This window comes from Verticillium alfalfae, genomic scaffold (genome assembly GCF_000150825.1).
Source record: "Verticillium alfalfae VaMs.102 supercont1.4 genomic scaffold, whole genome shotgun sequence".
NCBI lineage: Eukaryota > Fungi > Ascomycota > Sordariomycetes > Glomerellales > Plectosphaerellaceae > Verticillium > Verticillium alfalfae.
This window is the reverse complement of record NW_003315035.1, coordinates 92,200-108,874: the sequence shown is the minus strand read 5'-3', so window position 1 is coordinate 108,874 and position 16,675 is coordinate 92,200. Positions and strand designations below refer to the sequence as shown.

The following is a 16,675-nucleotide window of genomic DNA, read 5'->3' as shown; positions in this document are numbered from 1 at the left end:
CCCACGTACTTAGCCAGCGGGTGGAAGAAGATGCGATAGACAATGAGGAGTATCGTCTATGCCTCTGGTTAGGCTATGTTTTCTTGACATGGGGAATTGCCTTGATAACGTACATACAGCGCCGCGGCGGCGGCGATTAGCCCAAGCCAGAACCACAGATGACTGAGGTTAGCCATTCTGCTCTGTTTCGAGATCGTGCCAGTATCAGGTTGGTTGTGGTGAATCTTATACAGTTCACGCTGTTTGTGATACCACTTTTCGTAGAGACGAAGTCCAACCCAGCTTTCGAGATAAGCAAAAAGGCAGAAAGAATTCAGACTCTCTCCGATGAGGAAATGAGAGTAAAGTCCCCGCACATCTTCCGCCATCACCTCGTCATGCCCGCACACCTTATACACATTTACCTCCCTCATCCGGGGTTCCCAGCCCCAAACAAAGCTCGGCTTACACCGGTCCAACTTCTCCAAGACGCTTCCCCAAACTTCCCCAGCCCCACGACGCTGTCACTTGCCCCATTCGGCCGCCCACGGCTATCGGCGGAACGCTCATCCATGGTCAAGTACCAGATTCTGCACATGTTTTCTGACCTCGATCCATCCCCACGATTGAAACGTGCGTATCGGCTGCCCAATCATTGCGACGACATTACCCACCGCGGGCGGCATTACGCGGAGCAGCGCGGGCCTGGAGGACTCCACGCCTGCTTTCCGCGGTGGGTCTTATGCCGGAACACTGGATTGAGGTGGGGTCACTTCTCCGCCGCCGAAGGCACCATGTGCGGGCCGACTGTTGAGTATTCGTATGGTTGCTTCCATGTTCTCATCTTGAAGTGATTAAAAAAATTTGTCCCCCATCGTTGTCCTGCTGCTTTGTTGTCGCATGGCAAGTTCTGGCGAGTTTTCGCAAGTCATGATGGCTTGTAAGACGTAAACACGCATTTGCGGACGTAGACTACATTCCTGTGTTCTAGGCGCATTATTGTTTCGGCCCCATCGTCGATTGAAGGTTTACTAAAAAATGTCTCAAGAGCAGAGGACACGGACAACAATGTTACTGGATTAGGGACAACATGACCGCACGCATGGACGTGTGCGTGTAAATTAGTTATTTGGGTGTGGTCATCATCAGTTGTCAATTCTAGCACTATTGTACATATTTCAGTTTACACAACATAGAAGAGACCATATTTTCCAACCAATGTTCGCCCCATTCCAGTCATTCAAACCTCAGTTGTTGTAGTATCTGGGCTCATCGAAAACATGGTATCTGTGATCACGGACGCCCTGGCCTCGGAACAGTGCCGGGAATCTCCAACCCACAGGCACATCGTCCTCATTGACTCGACGGTTGCGGGTCTCGTCGTCAAGAGCCTCAATCGCATTACTCTCTGCTTCAGTTGCGGGAATGACAAATTTGGCGGCCTGCAGCTCTGTATCCGTAATGGTGCTACGACTGACACGCGCGTATGCCACTCGCTTGAGACGTTTAAACAAGATGTACTCGCACCAGCGGTCCCAGTCCGACGGGTCGACATCATGCATGCCCGACACATCGCTGACATAGGTGTTGTAGTTGCCCTGGAGCGGCTTGGTGACAAGGTAACTAAGTAGGATCGCGGGGCGCGGGGTCGAGCCCATGAGTTTCGAGAGGTAAAGTGACTGCAGGCGGCGATCTTCAGGGTCTTCTTCCTGGCCCGAGTGGAAAACGAATACATCCACCTCGCGGCCGTAGACATCCAGCGTTGCATGAATTGCCGGCGCCAGCTCGCCGACAGGAGAGGGAAGCAGATGGTGCTCTGACTTGAGGATAGGGTACTTGGAAAGAAGCACCACGCCCCATGTGTGCTTGTTGGGACCTGGGCCATAGTCGACATACATGCCGAGGTCCTCCGCAAGAAACTGAGAAGTGTCGCGGTTGCCCATGATGATGCGCTGACAGTCCGTCTCAATGAGGGCCACGACATCGAGTTCCATTTCTTTGATGAGATCACGCATACGGTACTCGGATGACCACATGTCGTTGTCCAGCGCAAAATGAATCGTCCAGACGCCCGCCGTCATGACACGATCTTCTCCGTGATACGGCTCGTAATCGTTGGTTGGGAAACGCAAGAACGCAGCCGAAAGGAAGAACAGGTTGACTGCGATGGCGGCAGCCCTGTGGAACTCACGGTGCTGGAATACTGAGGCTGATGGGCGCTGGGCCTTCTTGCGGTGACTCTGGGCTGTCGTTGAGCCAAGACCCAGCACACCGAGGCCAATGAGCAGCATCATGGTCGCCATGACCCAATCGGTGTGCTCACGCACATAGGGGCCGCCCGGCACAAAGGCGTAGGCAACAACCCAGACAGAGAAGAGGACCAAAAAATTATAGAAGAGAAAACCTAGGCCAAAAGTGATGACGGGGTTCCTCTTCGCAGCACTGCTGATGATTGGTCCCGCAATGGCCATGAGATAAACCGTCAAAGCAAGCGCTCCGTAATAGCCAAACCAGTTGTGGTGGTAGGTTACAACATAAGCACCGGCGCAGCCAGCACTATATGCAGCCCAACTCGTGACCAAAGAAGGGCGAGACTGACCAAATAGCACACCAGCTGTCATAGCAACACCCGTCAGCCAACCATATGTGTTAGCAGTCGGTCCACGAATAGGGTAGCCCTCCCAAACCCAGAGAATCATGGTGCTGCTGTCGGAAAGGAGCCAGTGCATGCCAAAGAAGACACCACCAGTGCCGAAAGCTGCTAACAAAGATGACCCACTGCGCTGGGGGTCAGAGGCAGATTGGCCGCTTGTTAGCGGCGCCTTGCGGGTGAAGCGGAGGGCGGCTAACGTAGCAAGGATACCTCCAATGCCATTCCAGCCTCCATTGGCAGCGTGCATGATTGGCCAGACAGGGTTGTTGGTCCACCAGGCAAACTTGATGGCGGAAGACAGGACCAGACCGATAGTAAGAGCCAGGAGTTTTGACTCAAGTCTTCCTTCATGGACAGACTCCGCATAAAAGGTGGTGGCCCAGCCCAAACAGGCCATTGAGACACCGAAAGAGACGGCAAAGAGGCGATAGACTGGGGACTCGACCTTGTAGGCCACGATGGCTGACAAGGAAAGCAGGTGAACGATGCGCTGGTTGGCAACGACCATTCGGCGAAGAGGACCAATGGATAGCAGGAGTGGCGAAACAGAAGCCATGACGACCACTTCGTAACCGGAGAGGCCCATGTACCACAAGGGGAAGTACCAAACGGACACACCCAGGCTGGTAAGGATGGTCCAAAAGATGTAGCCATGATACACCTCCGCAACGGTGTCGATAGCTTCCGTCCAAGTGAATTTAACGGACAAGATGCCGGCAGAAGCCTTCTCTTTCCTAATTGTTGGTCATTAGCGGAGTGCCACAGTGACAAAGGTCCAGCGGATGTCGACCGACTTACTCCTTCTCGAGGACTGCTGAGGGAACAGAGGACCGGTTTTCACTAGAACCAAAACTTAGAATCCAGTCCTATCGCGTTTTATTTCTTTGAAAATGTACGATAGGTACAATGTTATTTCGGAAGCCAATGCACGTACCCCTTGCTCGCGCCCTGAACGTCCTTGATGATCACTTGGAATGTTCTAAAGTCGTAAGCCGTCACAGCGTCGAAGGCGACATCGAAAAGAATGAGCGACCATTCGAAGAAAGCGTAGGTCGTATAGGCTGCGTTGGTCAGCACAGTGGCACGTGCAGTATTTCGGCCAACTCACCTCCGGGCACTCGGTGGACCTTGTGCTGAATGAAGAAGTAGATGAGAGGCACGAGTGTGCCAAAGAAAGAACTAGCAATGATCTTCCTGTAACGGATTGCCTTGGGATTGGATGGGCTAAGGGTAATACAGCCAATAGTCCACGGCACAGTCGCAACGATGTAGGAAATCATAAAGATATCATGCCATTGGTGGTCGTCAGTCGAAGTGACGTAGGTGAAGCCACCGCAGGTTAGTGTTCGGAAGATGCCCATCGCAAAGATGAACTTTGGCAATGTTTGGCCAGGCTTTCTGGTGAGAAGGTACCATAACCCGACAAGGGCAAACCGAGGGCCTGAGGTGATAGCGATGAAGAGCATAAAGAAAGACCGTTCGGGATATTTGTCGCCAATGGTTGCGGAGACGGAGGGGAACCATTCTTCGGGGTACCCGTACCACTCATTCTGGACGATCTTCTTGTAGTGGAGAGAGACACCGACGATAAATGCGCTGATGAAGGCAGCTAACATGCGGTCAGTGATGCATCAGTTGATGCGGAGAGCTGGCCACCAGAGCCGGAGGGCACATACTGTAGGCGACGGTGGTATGCAACCAGCTCACCCACTGGCCACCGAAAGCCAGCACGACACCTCCGTCCTTATCCTTGTGCCTCGACGACATTTCGACAGGATTAAAAGCAACAACAGAGGTTGTTAAACAGCATCCGAACAATCCGGATGCGAAGAAAACGGGGGCGGACGCCGTGGCCGACCAAAAGAGCGTTGGGAATACGGAGGCGGCAGATGGGAAAGAGAAGTGAAGCGCGGATCGCGTGTCGTGTCGTGTTCGGCTATGTTCGTCTTGCTTGTGACTACCTACCTAGGTAGGTAGGTAGGTACCTACTTCAGGTACCTGGCCTTACAGCCAATTCGAGCGATCAATTCCTGGACGGCTTCAGCCTCCATCCTCTTCTGGACTAGCTCACTGATAAGATTTGTTATCTCAAGTTCCCACTTTAACTTCGATGGCGGCCGCCGAACTTTTTCAATTGCGGAAGGTTGGTAAAACCGCTTGCCTCACGTACTTGACCGACTTGACAGCTTACGACGTTTAGTCGATCAAGATCAAGATGGCGGGTGTTGCAGAGAAAGCTCGATTCTACTTGGAGAGGTCAGTTCCTCAGTTGCGAGAATGGGAGGCGAAGGAAATCTTCACCAAGGTAGACATAACCCCCCACCACTTTTCTTCAGCCACCACGAGCTCTGACACATTACAGGAAGAAATTCGCAACATTGTACAGCGTCGCAGCGATTTTGAGCACCGGGCGCTTGCACCGGGCGTTCAACCTACCGACTTCACGAACTATGTCGCTTGGGAAATTTCACTTGACGCCCTGCGAGTGAAGCGCTGCGAACGCCTCAAGATTCGTCACGTCGCTTCGCAGCATGCCACTCAGGCTCGGGTTCTAGCTATTTACGAGCGAGCCGTCACGAAACGCCCTGCATCAAAGGAGTTGTGGCTCGATTATCTAACCTACACTGAACGAATCAGGGCTACCAAGAGGTGGAGGAGGACTATGACCCGTGCCCTGAGACTTATGCCACGCGATGCAGAGCTCTGGGTGCTCGCAGGACGCAGGGCCGCAAAGAACGGCGATATGGGTACTGCGAGGGGATATTTCATGCGCGGCTGCCGATTCTGCACTGTAGATGGCGGACTGTGGATCGAGTACGCTCGGTGCGAGATGGAGTGGCTGGCCAAGATGGAGCGTAACCGCAAAGACAGCAAGAAGGGGGGGAGGGTTGGTCCCTTGGCGGGCGAGCAAGTTGCAGAAGGCGACGCCATCATGTTCAACGTTGGAGAAGACGACTTGAACGATGAAGATGAAGGCACAGCCATCATGCCAGAGCCGGAGGCTGAAGAGCCCGTTTTTGATGAAAAACCGCCAGTACGCTGGAGCGCAACCCAGCCATGGATGGTGCGATACCAATGGCTATTTTCAACATTGCAAGGAAACAACCGTTCTTCAACGACGCAACCGCCGAGCTTTTCTTCGACCTGTTCGCCGTCTTCACCAAGGTGTCGGCGCAATCCGTGCTCATCCAACATGTGCTGGCAGTCATGCAAGAGGACCACCAGACAGCGGCTTCAACATGGGGCTGCTACACGCGCTTTCCGCTGGTGGGCATCAATCCTTACACGGCCGACTTTCCCCGCGGTCTTCGAGAAGCCTTGTCCCGACTCAAGGTCGGTTTGGAAGCAACATCAGAGTCTACCATGTTGAAGACGAAAACAATTGCGTGGATAGAGCCCATTCTTGCTTTGGAAAATTTGGACGCAGGTATTCGGGTGGTCTTGGAGCATACTAAGGCGAAGTTGCTTGCATAGCATAATCATCATTGAAGCTTGCCTGTTATAGTATTTTACAGGCAGATCTGGTCTGGTGTGCCTCATTACTCGCCGTGGCTTTTCCAGCTACCGAACATTTCATTTGTCTCATCATGGCTGTGGTGATGACGGAAAAGATTGTGCCGATATCCTCTCCGGGGACTGGTGCCAGACTTGTTGAGGATTCAAAAGACGATGTTCGTGCCTGTCAATGCTTGACGTGGTTGCCCTCGCTGAGCCAGGGCCCTATAAGGAAGGCTCCTTCGCATCCTTCAAATTTTGGGCAGCATCAATGGCCAGTATGGCATCCCAAGCATCCTGGCCTATGGTGCTGACAACCATTTGGGGCTGCTTCAGTACCTGCATGCTGTCAAAGATGTGCTCGTGTTCGGCACTGCGGATGCGCCCGAGCCTGACTGGGCTGTTAAATTTACGCTCAAGTGTAACGTGAATACAGATAAAATCAAGCTTGTCGATGTCGACGTTGCGGGCGTAGCAGTTTCCTTGACGGATGTCGTAGTATGGTGAATCCTGGTCACATGCTGAATCTGAAATGGTCAAGTCAGCCGAAAGTCATTCTGGCAGGGCCGTGACTTGGTGTCGCAGACTTACATTCAGGGCTCTTCTCTCTGGAAATGGTGACAATGCCAACAATGGAAGGGCTGCCCAAGACCGCGTGTAAGACGAGGACTCTGTCACCTACCTTCATCTGACGCATCAAACTTTGAGAGGGGTACGACCGAATACCTGCAGACAACTGCCGTCAGCTCAGCCACAGACAGTTGGTGAGGAAACGAGAGTCTTCGACTAAGTACAGACCTTCGACGGCAAGCGGCTCATTCCCGCAGTCATCAATCGAGAAGCCGGCACGTCTGCCCTCAATAGTGCGATGCGGGCAAGCCTTGAGAACCCAGAGAAGACATTTTCCAACCTTGCGCTCAATGTTTACGCCGTTGTCCCAGAGAAACGCTCTATCAGCCTTGTTGAATTCTTTCTTCAAAGACTTTCTGCCTGTAGCAGAAGCGGCCATGTTGCTCGGCATATTCTAGAAGCTGCGTCCACGTGTCGGTCTGTTGGCGTGGCTGGCAGTCAGAAGGTTGCTGTAACTTCTTTCGCGGGCCATGAAGTACGGAAAGTGAGCCTTGGCGCGTCTCTGACGGATATGGCGGGCGAAATAATGAAATCTCTTCGATGGGTTGGAGCGGGGCTGCTTGGAAGATTATCACATAGCAAGAGAAAGGTTCAATGAGTTTTGTGTACTTCGTTGTTCTTTCTTTTATTTGAGGCTGGAAGTTCAAGTCGTAGCGGGCCGGATGCCTGGCTAGGTACTTAGGGAGTTGTAGACGCGACGCATGAACGGCAACCATCATTTATCGAATTGGCAAGTCATCGGTGATTGGAGATAGTATGTATATGCGATAGCACAGCAAATCAGCCCTCTGCTTTGGTCGTTTATGGAGGCTGTTGGGAAAGCTCTATCAGTACATCCCAGGTAAGTGCGGTCAAAAGCGCAGAAGACGTTTGCAACAGTACTAAGGACCACTTGAATGAGTGATCTCAAAGGTGTATTCCTTATGGATGGAAAGAGAGACGGGGTAGGACCAGGCGAGAGGAGTTCCTTGAGATAGAGCCCTACAATCAAGCGGACCTGCAAGTATCGAATAAAAGAACAGCCGTGCCCATGACAGGTCATAGTAGCCACCGAAATTTCAAATCAACTGGCCTACAGTAAGCGAGCCGTATCACCTTGGCCGGGTGCTGTGTACGAGAGAAAGCATCATGAGAACTCGGATACACAAGCCAAGAAACTTTCCAAGAAGGTGCTCAATTTTCCAAGGTAATCCCGCCAACCCACTTCAAGGCGATGCATTGCCTTATGAGACAATCAACTTGACCCGGAGGAAACTAGGACACGCAACAATCGGAGCTTGCAATATGTCAATAAATCTCAAAGGACGCCTCATACAAGTTACTTCCATCAATTTGTGGCTGCCAGGGTGATGCTGTACCTGACGGCAAGCATGAAGTTATTCCGGGTGCTTTGACCGGCGAAACAGCCGGAAATGGTGACCCTGACATAGCGATCACGAAGAAGCTGACCATCAGTTCTTGCAACTAACATACAGCTGCGGCTCAGAAGCTGTTGACAGTCAGGAGTCTGCTTGTTTCAGTGGTTGTATGCTATCTCACCTCAGTAATCAGTGTTAGTATATGTAGATGTATGTCCCGTATATCAGCCAGGCAGCCTGTCAATATGTGTGATTGGGTGAGCTGACATGGACGTCGAATTTCATGATGGCCCCTGCACGTATCCAAGTATACACAAGCTCGCTTGAAAGGCGTTGCAGTTCACGCTCCATAGATGCAGCACGATAATGGGTAAAGAAGGAAGGCAAGTTGTGGTTGTAAGGTACAGTACTGCCTCCCTCCCTTTTCAGCATGGTTCTTAGGTACCTTACCTATCTCGTTGACCATCGTCGTGTCTGTACGAGGCCCACCCCAAACCCATAGACTGAGCCGGGAGACGCAATGCGTTAGCCGCTCCACAGCTCTCACAGCTGATTGGTCCACAAGCCCCCGTGCTATCCACATGTACCAATCCTCTTTTGGACTGATGCGGCCTGAAACCGCCTACATAGGTACCTACCTTAAGGTGCCTTACCTTGCCTTGTACCGACCTTACCTAGGTAAGGTAAGGTAGGTAAGGTAAGGTAGGTAAGGTAAGGTAGGTAGGTAGGCAAGTAGGTGCCTTGAGGAAGGGCGACACGAAAAGCCCTCCCTGCTGCCTGGCTTGATCCTGCGTCCATCCCCCTACGTGCTTCATTCCGTTCGAGTCAACGCGTGGAGGCCTCAGGCATCGACCACACGGGCAATCAGGAAGACTGGCACAAGTACCAAGCTTTTCAGGTGTTGTTCATCAGTCGTCCTCGCCGTTGCCTATTTGCGCGCCCATCATCCACCCATTTCTGTCGCTCTTGCGCTCCAGAGTCCACCTGTTGAGGTAAGCTATTGCCCCGACACGCGACCTTTGCTCGTCGTTGTCATCTGTCGCGTCCATCACACACCCTCCGAATCCATCCAATCTCGCAGTGTCCCTATCTCCCCCAGCCCGATACGATCCATTGCCCTGCTCATCATTCTGCTATTCCTTTCCTCGTGGCCCTCTTCGTCTGCTCTGAAGCCATCGCGACATTGTTCTCGACGTGGTCGGTGCCAGTTTTTTTTGTCATCACTCCGCTATCATCTGACTAGCCACGGGCCTACGCTCTTTTTTTCTTCACACAACCAAAGCCCCCTCCCTGGCCAGACTGGAACCGAAAAGCACCCACCTGTTTTCCCACACCCACACTCGTCCACCCCCCGACCTGACCCCCAAGCATCGCGTCGCGTCCATCGCGACCGCCCACCTCCGTGCGACTTCCATCATTTCAATCGTCGCCTTTCATCGCTTCCATCCCATTCGCATCCTGGTTTTCCATTTTCGCTCTGCTGACTGCCGAAGACGTCCCCAGCTGCCAATGGGTTGCTTAGCATCAGCCTTACTCTGAGCGCCTGTATCAACGACGCTGCCTCCACCAACCATAACCTCCACAACGATCCCAAGGCCGATGGCCATATCGTCGGCGCAGGCCATCCTCGCATGAACCATCCAAGCGCCAATCCCTCTTCTGCCACGATGGATCCATCCGCCTTTATGGGCAATCCTGCCCAATTTAATCCCTCGCAATTTGCCAGCGCCCAGCAGCAACAGCAGCATCAGCAACAGCAGCAGCAGCTGGTCGCCATGCAGAACGGACAACTGCGCAATGCCTCTCCCTCTTTCCAGAACCCTGCCTATCAAACCAATCCCGTTGTTCCGTCAAAGCGACCTCGCCCTCGCGAAGACAGCCTTGCTGGGTCGCCGCGACAAAACCCAGGCATGCTGCCGACTTCGCGCTCTGATACTCCCCAGCAATTTCCCGGGTACCAGTCTGGTGGCATGCCGCAACAGCACCAACAGCAGAACCCTGGCCAGCCGCAGCCATCGCCTTATAACCATCTGCAGCCAAATGGTTCCGCTAATGCGACGCCGTCGCCCATTATGGGCAGCAACATGCGCCCTGGAAGCGTCCCACAGCGAGTCGCGACTGCGTCGCCGCATCCCTTTTCTCCCAGCACTCAACAGCAATTTGGGCCACAAGCATCTCCGGTACCATCCGAACACAGCAGCACACCACAACCAAACCCCTATTTGCAGAACATGCAGAATATGCCGCCTGGCTTCAATCAGAACTTCACGCCAACACCTTCACCTGCGCGTCCTTCGCCGAACCCTACTGCTATGACTGGAATGATGCAGCAGCAGCAACATCAGCAGCAACAGCAACAACAGCAGCAGATGGGCGGCCAGATGCCGCAGCAGATGGGACAGATACCGAATCAGATGTTCCCCCCTAATTTGCAAGGACGTAATCCCATGGAACAACAAAAGATGGCTGCGTACCAAGCTAGATTACAACAACAGCTTCAAGCGCAGGGAAACATGCAGAACATGCACCCCTGGCATGCAGCAGAACATACAAATGGCAGCCCAAATCCAGGCTCAAAACCTGTCTCAGGGAAGAGGCATGGTCCCGAAGCAACAGATGCAGCCCATGCCTAATGGACAGATGCCGCAAGGGGGCACACGGCCTCAATCACGACAGCCCATGGGTCAGGATCAGTTCATGAAGAGCTTATCCAAGTTCATGCATTCAAAAGGCTTACCCCTGGAGACAAATGTCGTCATTGGGAACCGGCCAGTTAATTTAATGCACCTTTTCCAGGCTGTTCAGAGTAAGGGTGGTTATAAGTCCACCACTGCCTCCAACCAATGGCCACATGTATCCAACGCTATCGGATTCCATCCTGTTCAGATACCGCAAGCGCCGTCCATGCTCAAAGATATGTACGAAAGGAACATCCTGCGGTTCGAAGAATTTTGGACTGCTCAGCAGAACCAGCAGCGGATGATGCAGCAGCAGCAGGGTAGACAAACCCAACCGGCCCCTAGTGGCCAACCACAACCCTCGCCCGCGAAGCAAATGTCGCCGCAAGCTCAGGTTTCGCAAGGCATGATGCAGGCTGGACAGCCGCAAGCCCCGCAGGCTCCGCAGCAGCCAGTAGCTCAGCATCAGCAGCAGCAGCATCAGCAACCGAACCCCCAGTCGCAACACCAACAGCAACATGCGCAGCAACACCAACAGCAGCCGCAAGTTTCACAATCACCACTGCCGCAACAGCAGCAGCCGCAGCAACATACTCCGCAACTACAGCAACAACCTCAACAACCAAAACCACCCCACATAAGCTCCATGCAAGGTCAGGCGCAGCTCAAACAACCACCTTTCGTCGGCCCACAGGGTACGAACGGGAGCACTGCACACCAAGGCCAGGCACAGCTGGGCCTTGCAACTAGCACGCCGGGACAACATCGGAACAGTCTCCCGAGAGGCGTTGAGCCGGTCGTGAGCGCAGGCCAATTGAACGCACCTGGGCCTTTCCCAGCTGCGACGCATGCGCATGCCGAACAGATCCCTTCTCTACCTACACAGTCCGACGCACTTGCTGGACCTTCGCGCTCTTCTGGCAAGACGAATTTTGCCAAAGCTTGTGCGTCTTGCGGCTGCTTCAGATGCATACCCCTGTGATGTTCGGCTCCCTCAGCCTGATGCATTTGGAGGCTTCAAGCTGGCCCAAGTCGATATAAAAGGCATGATGATTGAACAGTTCAAGCCTGATGTTCCAGGCGTATGGGAGCTGGGCATGGTCGATCTCCAAGCCTTGACGCGCAGTATCGAGTCGGGAATTCATGGTGAGGTGCGCATGGCGCTCGACACGCTTGCTACCGTTACACAAACTCCACCGAAAGACTCAAAAGACCCCCTCTTTATTCAGTTGAAGTCGTGTGAGGAGCTTGTTGAAGCACTTGTTGAATGCGCCGAGGAGCAGCTGGAACAACTTGCAGAGAACACAGTCGAAGTATCTGACGACATACAGTTGGCGGCATACGAAGACATTGCGCGAGCCTGTTGGGTTGATCGACTAAGCGTTCGCAAACTTCCCGAATTTGCCACCCCGGAGTACGAGCTTGACAGAGCCGTAGACCGATTGACGTGTATTTTCACAATCCTACGAAATCTCTCATTCGAACCAGAAGCTGAGCCTACGCGCACATCCCCACAGCTGCCGTTTGGTCCGCATCATAATCATCAAGTCTTGGCAGACGAGTCTGTCATTAAACTCGTCTGTGACATGATACGCTATCTCGGCACCCGGAACATGCTGCTTCGAACGCATGCCAACACGTTGGAATTCATGAAGGACGCAATTACTCTTTTATCCAACATTGCAGGTGCAGTGGAAATTCCAGGGCGCGAGCAAGCGCTCTGCTTGCTGCATTTCTTGCTTGCTTTCGCACCTGGACCAGGGCCATCGATCCGTGACGATCGACTATATTTCCCCCCCTTCGAACCTGCTCTCCAACCATATCTCTTCCATGCTGTCGACGCTCTAGCCAAGTTCCTCGCCCGCGATGAGCCTAACCGTACATTTTACAAGACTATATTCGCTCTGGACGCTGGAAGTACGACACCCTATGAGCTTTTGACCAAGACGTTCGCTCTGGCGATCTCAGTAGTTCCTATTCAATTATCCGAGGGTCAACTGAACCGAGCGGTCATGTCGCCTAAGCTGCGCATTTCTATCGAGAACCGCGCGCCATTGCTCATGCAGGGTCTGTTGGCTGCAGGGATCCTGGCATCTCTGGCACCAAGCTACGAGAGCGGTGTCGCCAGAGCCTGGCTATCCAACGGGGATGGCTTTGCAGAGGCGTTGTACTTCCTTGTCCAAGTCCTCAGTCATCAGTACGAACAATCCAGTGCCGGCCGTGACCAGGACTTTCCCTACATAGTGGCACTCAGCGTGTCTCTCTTGCGAAAACTGGGCGAACGCGCCTTCGACCCAACCGATCCTTCAGCACTCCCGGCCAACGCTCTGCCCTCAGCCGAAAGCGTTTTTGGCATCATGTCAATGAAGTCATCGGAATGGGCACGGGACGGGATTATCCGGGACCTGACTGCGTATGCCGACCTGCATCGATAAGCCAAGGTGTTATGGACCAATTAATGTCTCCTACATGGCGCAGCACTGGCACAGATGGGGTTTGCGAAAGCCGAGGGCGAAACAGAATTGGAGAAGAAGTAAAAAGGCGCGGGTGTACATCAATTGTGGTGCGAATCATACCTGGCTGACCCAGGTTGTATCTTGTATCTCTTGTTGTAAGTTGTTAAAGCGAGTTGTAGGACGACGGCGCAACGGTTTGTGCACGGGCTCTTTTCTACAGCAGAACCAGCAAGGGCCGGACTTAGATAGAAAATACCCTTGGAGTGCTTCATGTCATCTACCATCACGTTACATGCACATCTTGCTCCCATCCTGTTCCAAACCTGTTCCCATTTGATGTACAGTCTACAATTATCTGATCGTACAACCCCGAAGATTGATGTCTCTGCAGGTATAATCTTATGTCCAGACCCCAATCTCTTCCCGTTCAAGATTTATAACCGGTAAAAGTGTGGTGTGTTCACTTCTCCACATGCTTAACCCTCATTCTGTTAAGGCGATGGCACCTCAACACTTATGGTGGGCTTATGAGGATCACCAAATTCGTCAGCAAGCCACTTCTTTACTTCCGTGACATGTAGACCCTGCTGTTGTCAGTCTCGGCTATGCCTTCAGTGCTGAGAACTATAACGCACTTTAATTTGAACATGGTCCGTCACAGGCGATATCGTGATATTCTCCCTCGGAAGACCTGTGGCATTGGCAAGGTCCTGTGCAAATGCACGTTTGTCACCCGCAATGCGCTTAATGACCGTAAACTTGGATTGCCCAGCAGATTTGGTGCGGGGATACACAGGGTAGTTCTTGGATGGGGTAAGGTCGACAAGGTAGGCTCGTTTAGAGGTTCTCGTGGATTCGGTGGCGTTCCGGACTATGGTTGAACCTGTCATAGGCTTTGAGGGAGGGATCGCGGTCTCGACGGCAATGGAGGTTGACGATTCATGAACCGTGGTGACAAAGCGGACGAAGAAGGCGGACCGGGAAGGAGAGATGGCTGGGGAGCGGGCTCGGAGTGCCCTGGCGATGAAGGCGCTCATGGTGACGGGGGAGGGATGCCGTAGCCCGGGTACTGAAAGATTGCAGACGACGGGATCTAGGTTCAACTCGTTGAGGCCGATCTCAGAAGTTTCTCTATGCTGGACAGCGCCGGTTGAACACCGGCAAACAAGATTATGTTTCCTTTCCCCAAGGGGCCGCTTAACTAAGTACCTACCTTACTTTAGTACCAGACTGTACCTGTTACTCCACTTTAAAATTAACAGAGCCCGGAGAAACACCGGCACGCAGTCAAACCCCCACCAATATTGCGTTTGGCAAAAAAAGGCCCAAAACTCAGTCTCTGCCCCTCCTACGACGACGACGCCAGTAAGATCGCCCTCTGTCTACTCCAAGCGACGACCGTCACCGACGCTGTTCCCCTCCTTCCGATCGATAAGATTCTTCTCAAAGGACGAAAGACTTACCGCCGTTCCCGAACCCACGTATATCGGCCCAACATGGAGGATATTTATGCAGCCCTCGATGGCGAGAACATCCTTCCCAAGCTTGCCTCGCAGCTCAGCAGACATTTGCTGTTTCCACTCGTCGAATTCGAGGCAGGTAGAGCTGAGGACAACGGAAACGAGGAGAAGGCTAGGCAGATCTTGAACGGCAAGCTCAAGCTGCTGCAGGACACCAACATGGCTGACTACGTCGCCGAACTCTACAAAGAAGTGCACAATGTGAACGAGGCGCCTGCCGAGTACGCCAAGAAGCGCAACGATGTCATTGCCCAGCTGGAGAAGTACGAGCAAGAGACGGCCCGCATCTCGGAACTCCTGACACGCGAGGATGTCGTGGGACAGCTGCGCAGCGACAAGGTGGCCAACTTGGAGTTCTTGAAAAAGGACCACGAGGTGCGTCTGTGAAGCAATCTGACGAAAATTAACAAATACTTATACTCCTTATTTAGGTTACTATTGAGATGGTCGATTCTTTGTACGACTTTGGTCAATTTCAATTCCGTTGCGGCAACTATGGCGCTGCCGCAGACCTGCTCTATCAGTTCCGAGTTCTCTCCACCGATAACGACAAGGTGGCACAGGCGACATGGGGAAAACTGGCATCCGAGATTCTAACGACGAACTGGGACTCGGCTGTTGAAGAGTTGATGAAAGTCAAAGAGAGCATCGACACAAAACTCTTCAGCAACCCCCGCGCTCAGCTTGATCACCGCACCATGCTAGTTCACTGGGCTCTCTTCCCCCTCTTTAACTCTGAAGCCGCGCGCGAGCCCATTCTCGACCTCTTCTTCACTGCCCCTTTCATCAACACAATTCAAACGTCGTGTCCCTGGATTCTGCGATACCTGATTGCCGCCGTTATCACCGGTCGCTCCCGTAGCCGCAACTCGAGCCAGCACCAGAAGCAGATGAAGGATGTCGTCCGCTATGTCCGGCAGGAAGCCTACGAGTACAGCGACCCTATCACCGAATTTATCTCGGCTCTCTACATTGCCCACGATTTCAACGCCGCTCGCGAAGCCCTCGCTCGTGCGGAGGAGGTCTGCCGAGGTGACTTCTTCCTCGGCGCGACAGCGGATGCCTTTGTCGACGCTGCGCGCCACCTCATCTGCGAGAGCTATTGCAAGATCTTTAGCCGGATGAACATCCGCGACCTCTCTGCCAAGCTTGGCCTCAACCCCGATGATGGCGAGAAGTGGATCGTCAATCTCATCCGCGAAACCCGCCTGGATGCCAAGATCGACTCGCGCGAGGGTACTGTCGTCATGAACCACCCGCCTAACAACGTTTACCAACAGGTTATCGAAAAGACGAAGGGTGGGTTCTTCCGGACGCAGGTACTCAACGCCGCTGTGTCCAAGTCGTGAACGATGATTTCTCCACTAGCATCACATCATTACAATGTGTGCCACGGGGCGCGCGCCGCTGTCACGAGACTACCATTGTCGAGACTACCATGTCGTGGAGCCCTCAGCCAGCGTGCGCGAGCATACTTTCATCCGGATGCTCTAAAGCGGCGTCCGACAACAGGGCGAATGACGAATTAAAAGTGGAGGCAGCGGAGAAGGGAGGCAAGCCTAAAATGACTTGCTTACATCACATGGCATGGCGTTCGGGTACGAAAGGGACGGCGGGCGGATGACGGTCAGGATCAGTCACCTACATGGGTAAGGTAAGGGCATGCTGAGCATAGATGATCAGTTCCCTGCCCATTGGCTAGGTCGTTGCGCGTACGCGCGCATGGCCAGGTACGTCTTATCTCTCACTTGCCCCGCCGGCTTTTGTTTTGAGTTGTAGAAATGGAATGATTTAATACCATGACAACGCGTCGTGCAAGGTGCGTTTGATCATGAGTTTCAAGTGATGTGAAGCAAGTAGAATCTTGCTCCTAGCTTATCATAAGTATTCCTCGCGCGCCATTGTG

The 16,675-nt window shown here is 53.1% G+C and overlaps 7 protein-coding genes across 7 annotated transcripts in view; 3 read left to right on the top strand and 4 right to left on the bottom strand.

Annotated features, from left to right (window-relative positions):
* The window catches only part of VDBG_03438 (cytochrome P450 52A6), a gene marked incomplete at both ends in the record, with an annotated part of 1,697 nt that extends 1,521 nt beyond the window's left edge, over positions 1-176 (bottom strand). Inside the window, 2 exons of the mRNA XM_003005439.1 lie at positions 10-56; positions 114-176. Coding sequence (XP_003005485.1) covers positions 10-56; positions 114-176 — 110 coding nt within the window. The remainder of the gene's footprint in view (positions 1-9; positions 57-113) is intronic.
* A 1,050-nt stretch (positions 177-1,226) lies between these two features.
* Positions 1,227-4,552, bottom strand: VDBG_03437 (calcofluor white hypersensitive protein; the record flags this gene model as incomplete). The annotated part of the gene is made up of 5 exons (XM_003005438.1): positions 1,227-3,366; positions 3,431-3,472; positions 3,567-3,693; positions 3,741-4,241; positions 4,309-4,552. 5 exons carry the CDS (start codon positions 4,397-4,399, stop codon positions 1,227-1,229), a joined length of 2,901 nt encoding a protein of 966 aa, XP_003005484.1.
* A 190-nt stretch (positions 4,553-4,742) lies between these two features.
* VDBG_03436 (U3 snoRNP protein) lies at positions 4,743-6,002 on the top strand (the record flags this gene model as incomplete). Its single annotated transcript, XM_003005437.1, has 3 exons — positions 4,743-4,779; positions 4,833-4,888; positions 4,995-6,002. The coding sequence occupies 3 exons, from the start codon at positions 4,743-4,745 to the stop codon at positions 6,000-6,002; spliced, it is 1,101 nt and encodes a 366-aa protein (XP_003005483.1).
* Positions 6,003-6,352: 350 nt separating this feature from the next.
* VDBG_03435 (predicted protein) lies at positions 6,353-7,136 on the bottom strand (the record flags this gene model as incomplete). Its single annotated transcript, XM_003005436.1, has 3 exons — positions 6,353-6,654; positions 6,719-6,853; positions 6,926-7,136. 3 exons carry the CDS (start codon positions 7,134-7,136, stop codon positions 6,353-6,355), a joined length of 648 nt encoding a protein of 215 aa, XP_003005482.1.
* Positions 7,137-8,696: 1,560 nt separating this feature from the next.
* On the top strand, positions 8,697-13,391 carry VDBG_03434 (conserved hypothetical protein; the record flags this gene model as incomplete). Its single annotated transcript, XM_003005435.1, has 6 exons — positions 8,697-8,803; positions 9,014-9,107; positions 9,609-10,531; positions 10,611-11,488; positions 11,568-11,592; positions 11,659-13,391. The coding sequence occupies 6 exons, from the start codon at positions 8,697-8,699 to the stop codon at positions 13,226-13,228; spliced, it is 3,597 nt and encodes a 1,198-aa protein (XP_003005481.1).
* Positions 13,392-13,550: 159 nt separating this feature from the next.
* Positions 13,551-14,397, bottom strand: VDBG_03433 (predicted protein; the record flags this gene model as incomplete). Its single annotated transcript, XM_003005434.1, has 2 exons — positions 13,551-13,833; positions 13,885-14,397. The coding sequence occupies 2 exons, from the start codon at positions 14,284-14,286 to the stop codon at positions 13,741-13,743; spliced, it is 495 nt and encodes a 164-aa protein (XP_003005480.1).
* A 348-nt stretch (positions 14,398-14,745) lies between these two features.
* On the top strand, positions 14,746-16,598 carry VDBG_03432 (eukaryotic translation initiation factor 3 subunit E; the record flags this gene model as incomplete). The annotated part of the gene is made up of 2 exons (XM_003005433.1): positions 14,746-15,144; positions 15,201-16,598. 2 exons carry the CDS (start codon positions 14,746-14,748, stop codon positions 16,116-16,118), a joined length of 1,317 nt encoding a protein of 438 aa, XP_003005479.1.
* Positions 16,599-16,675: the final 77 nt, after the last annotated feature.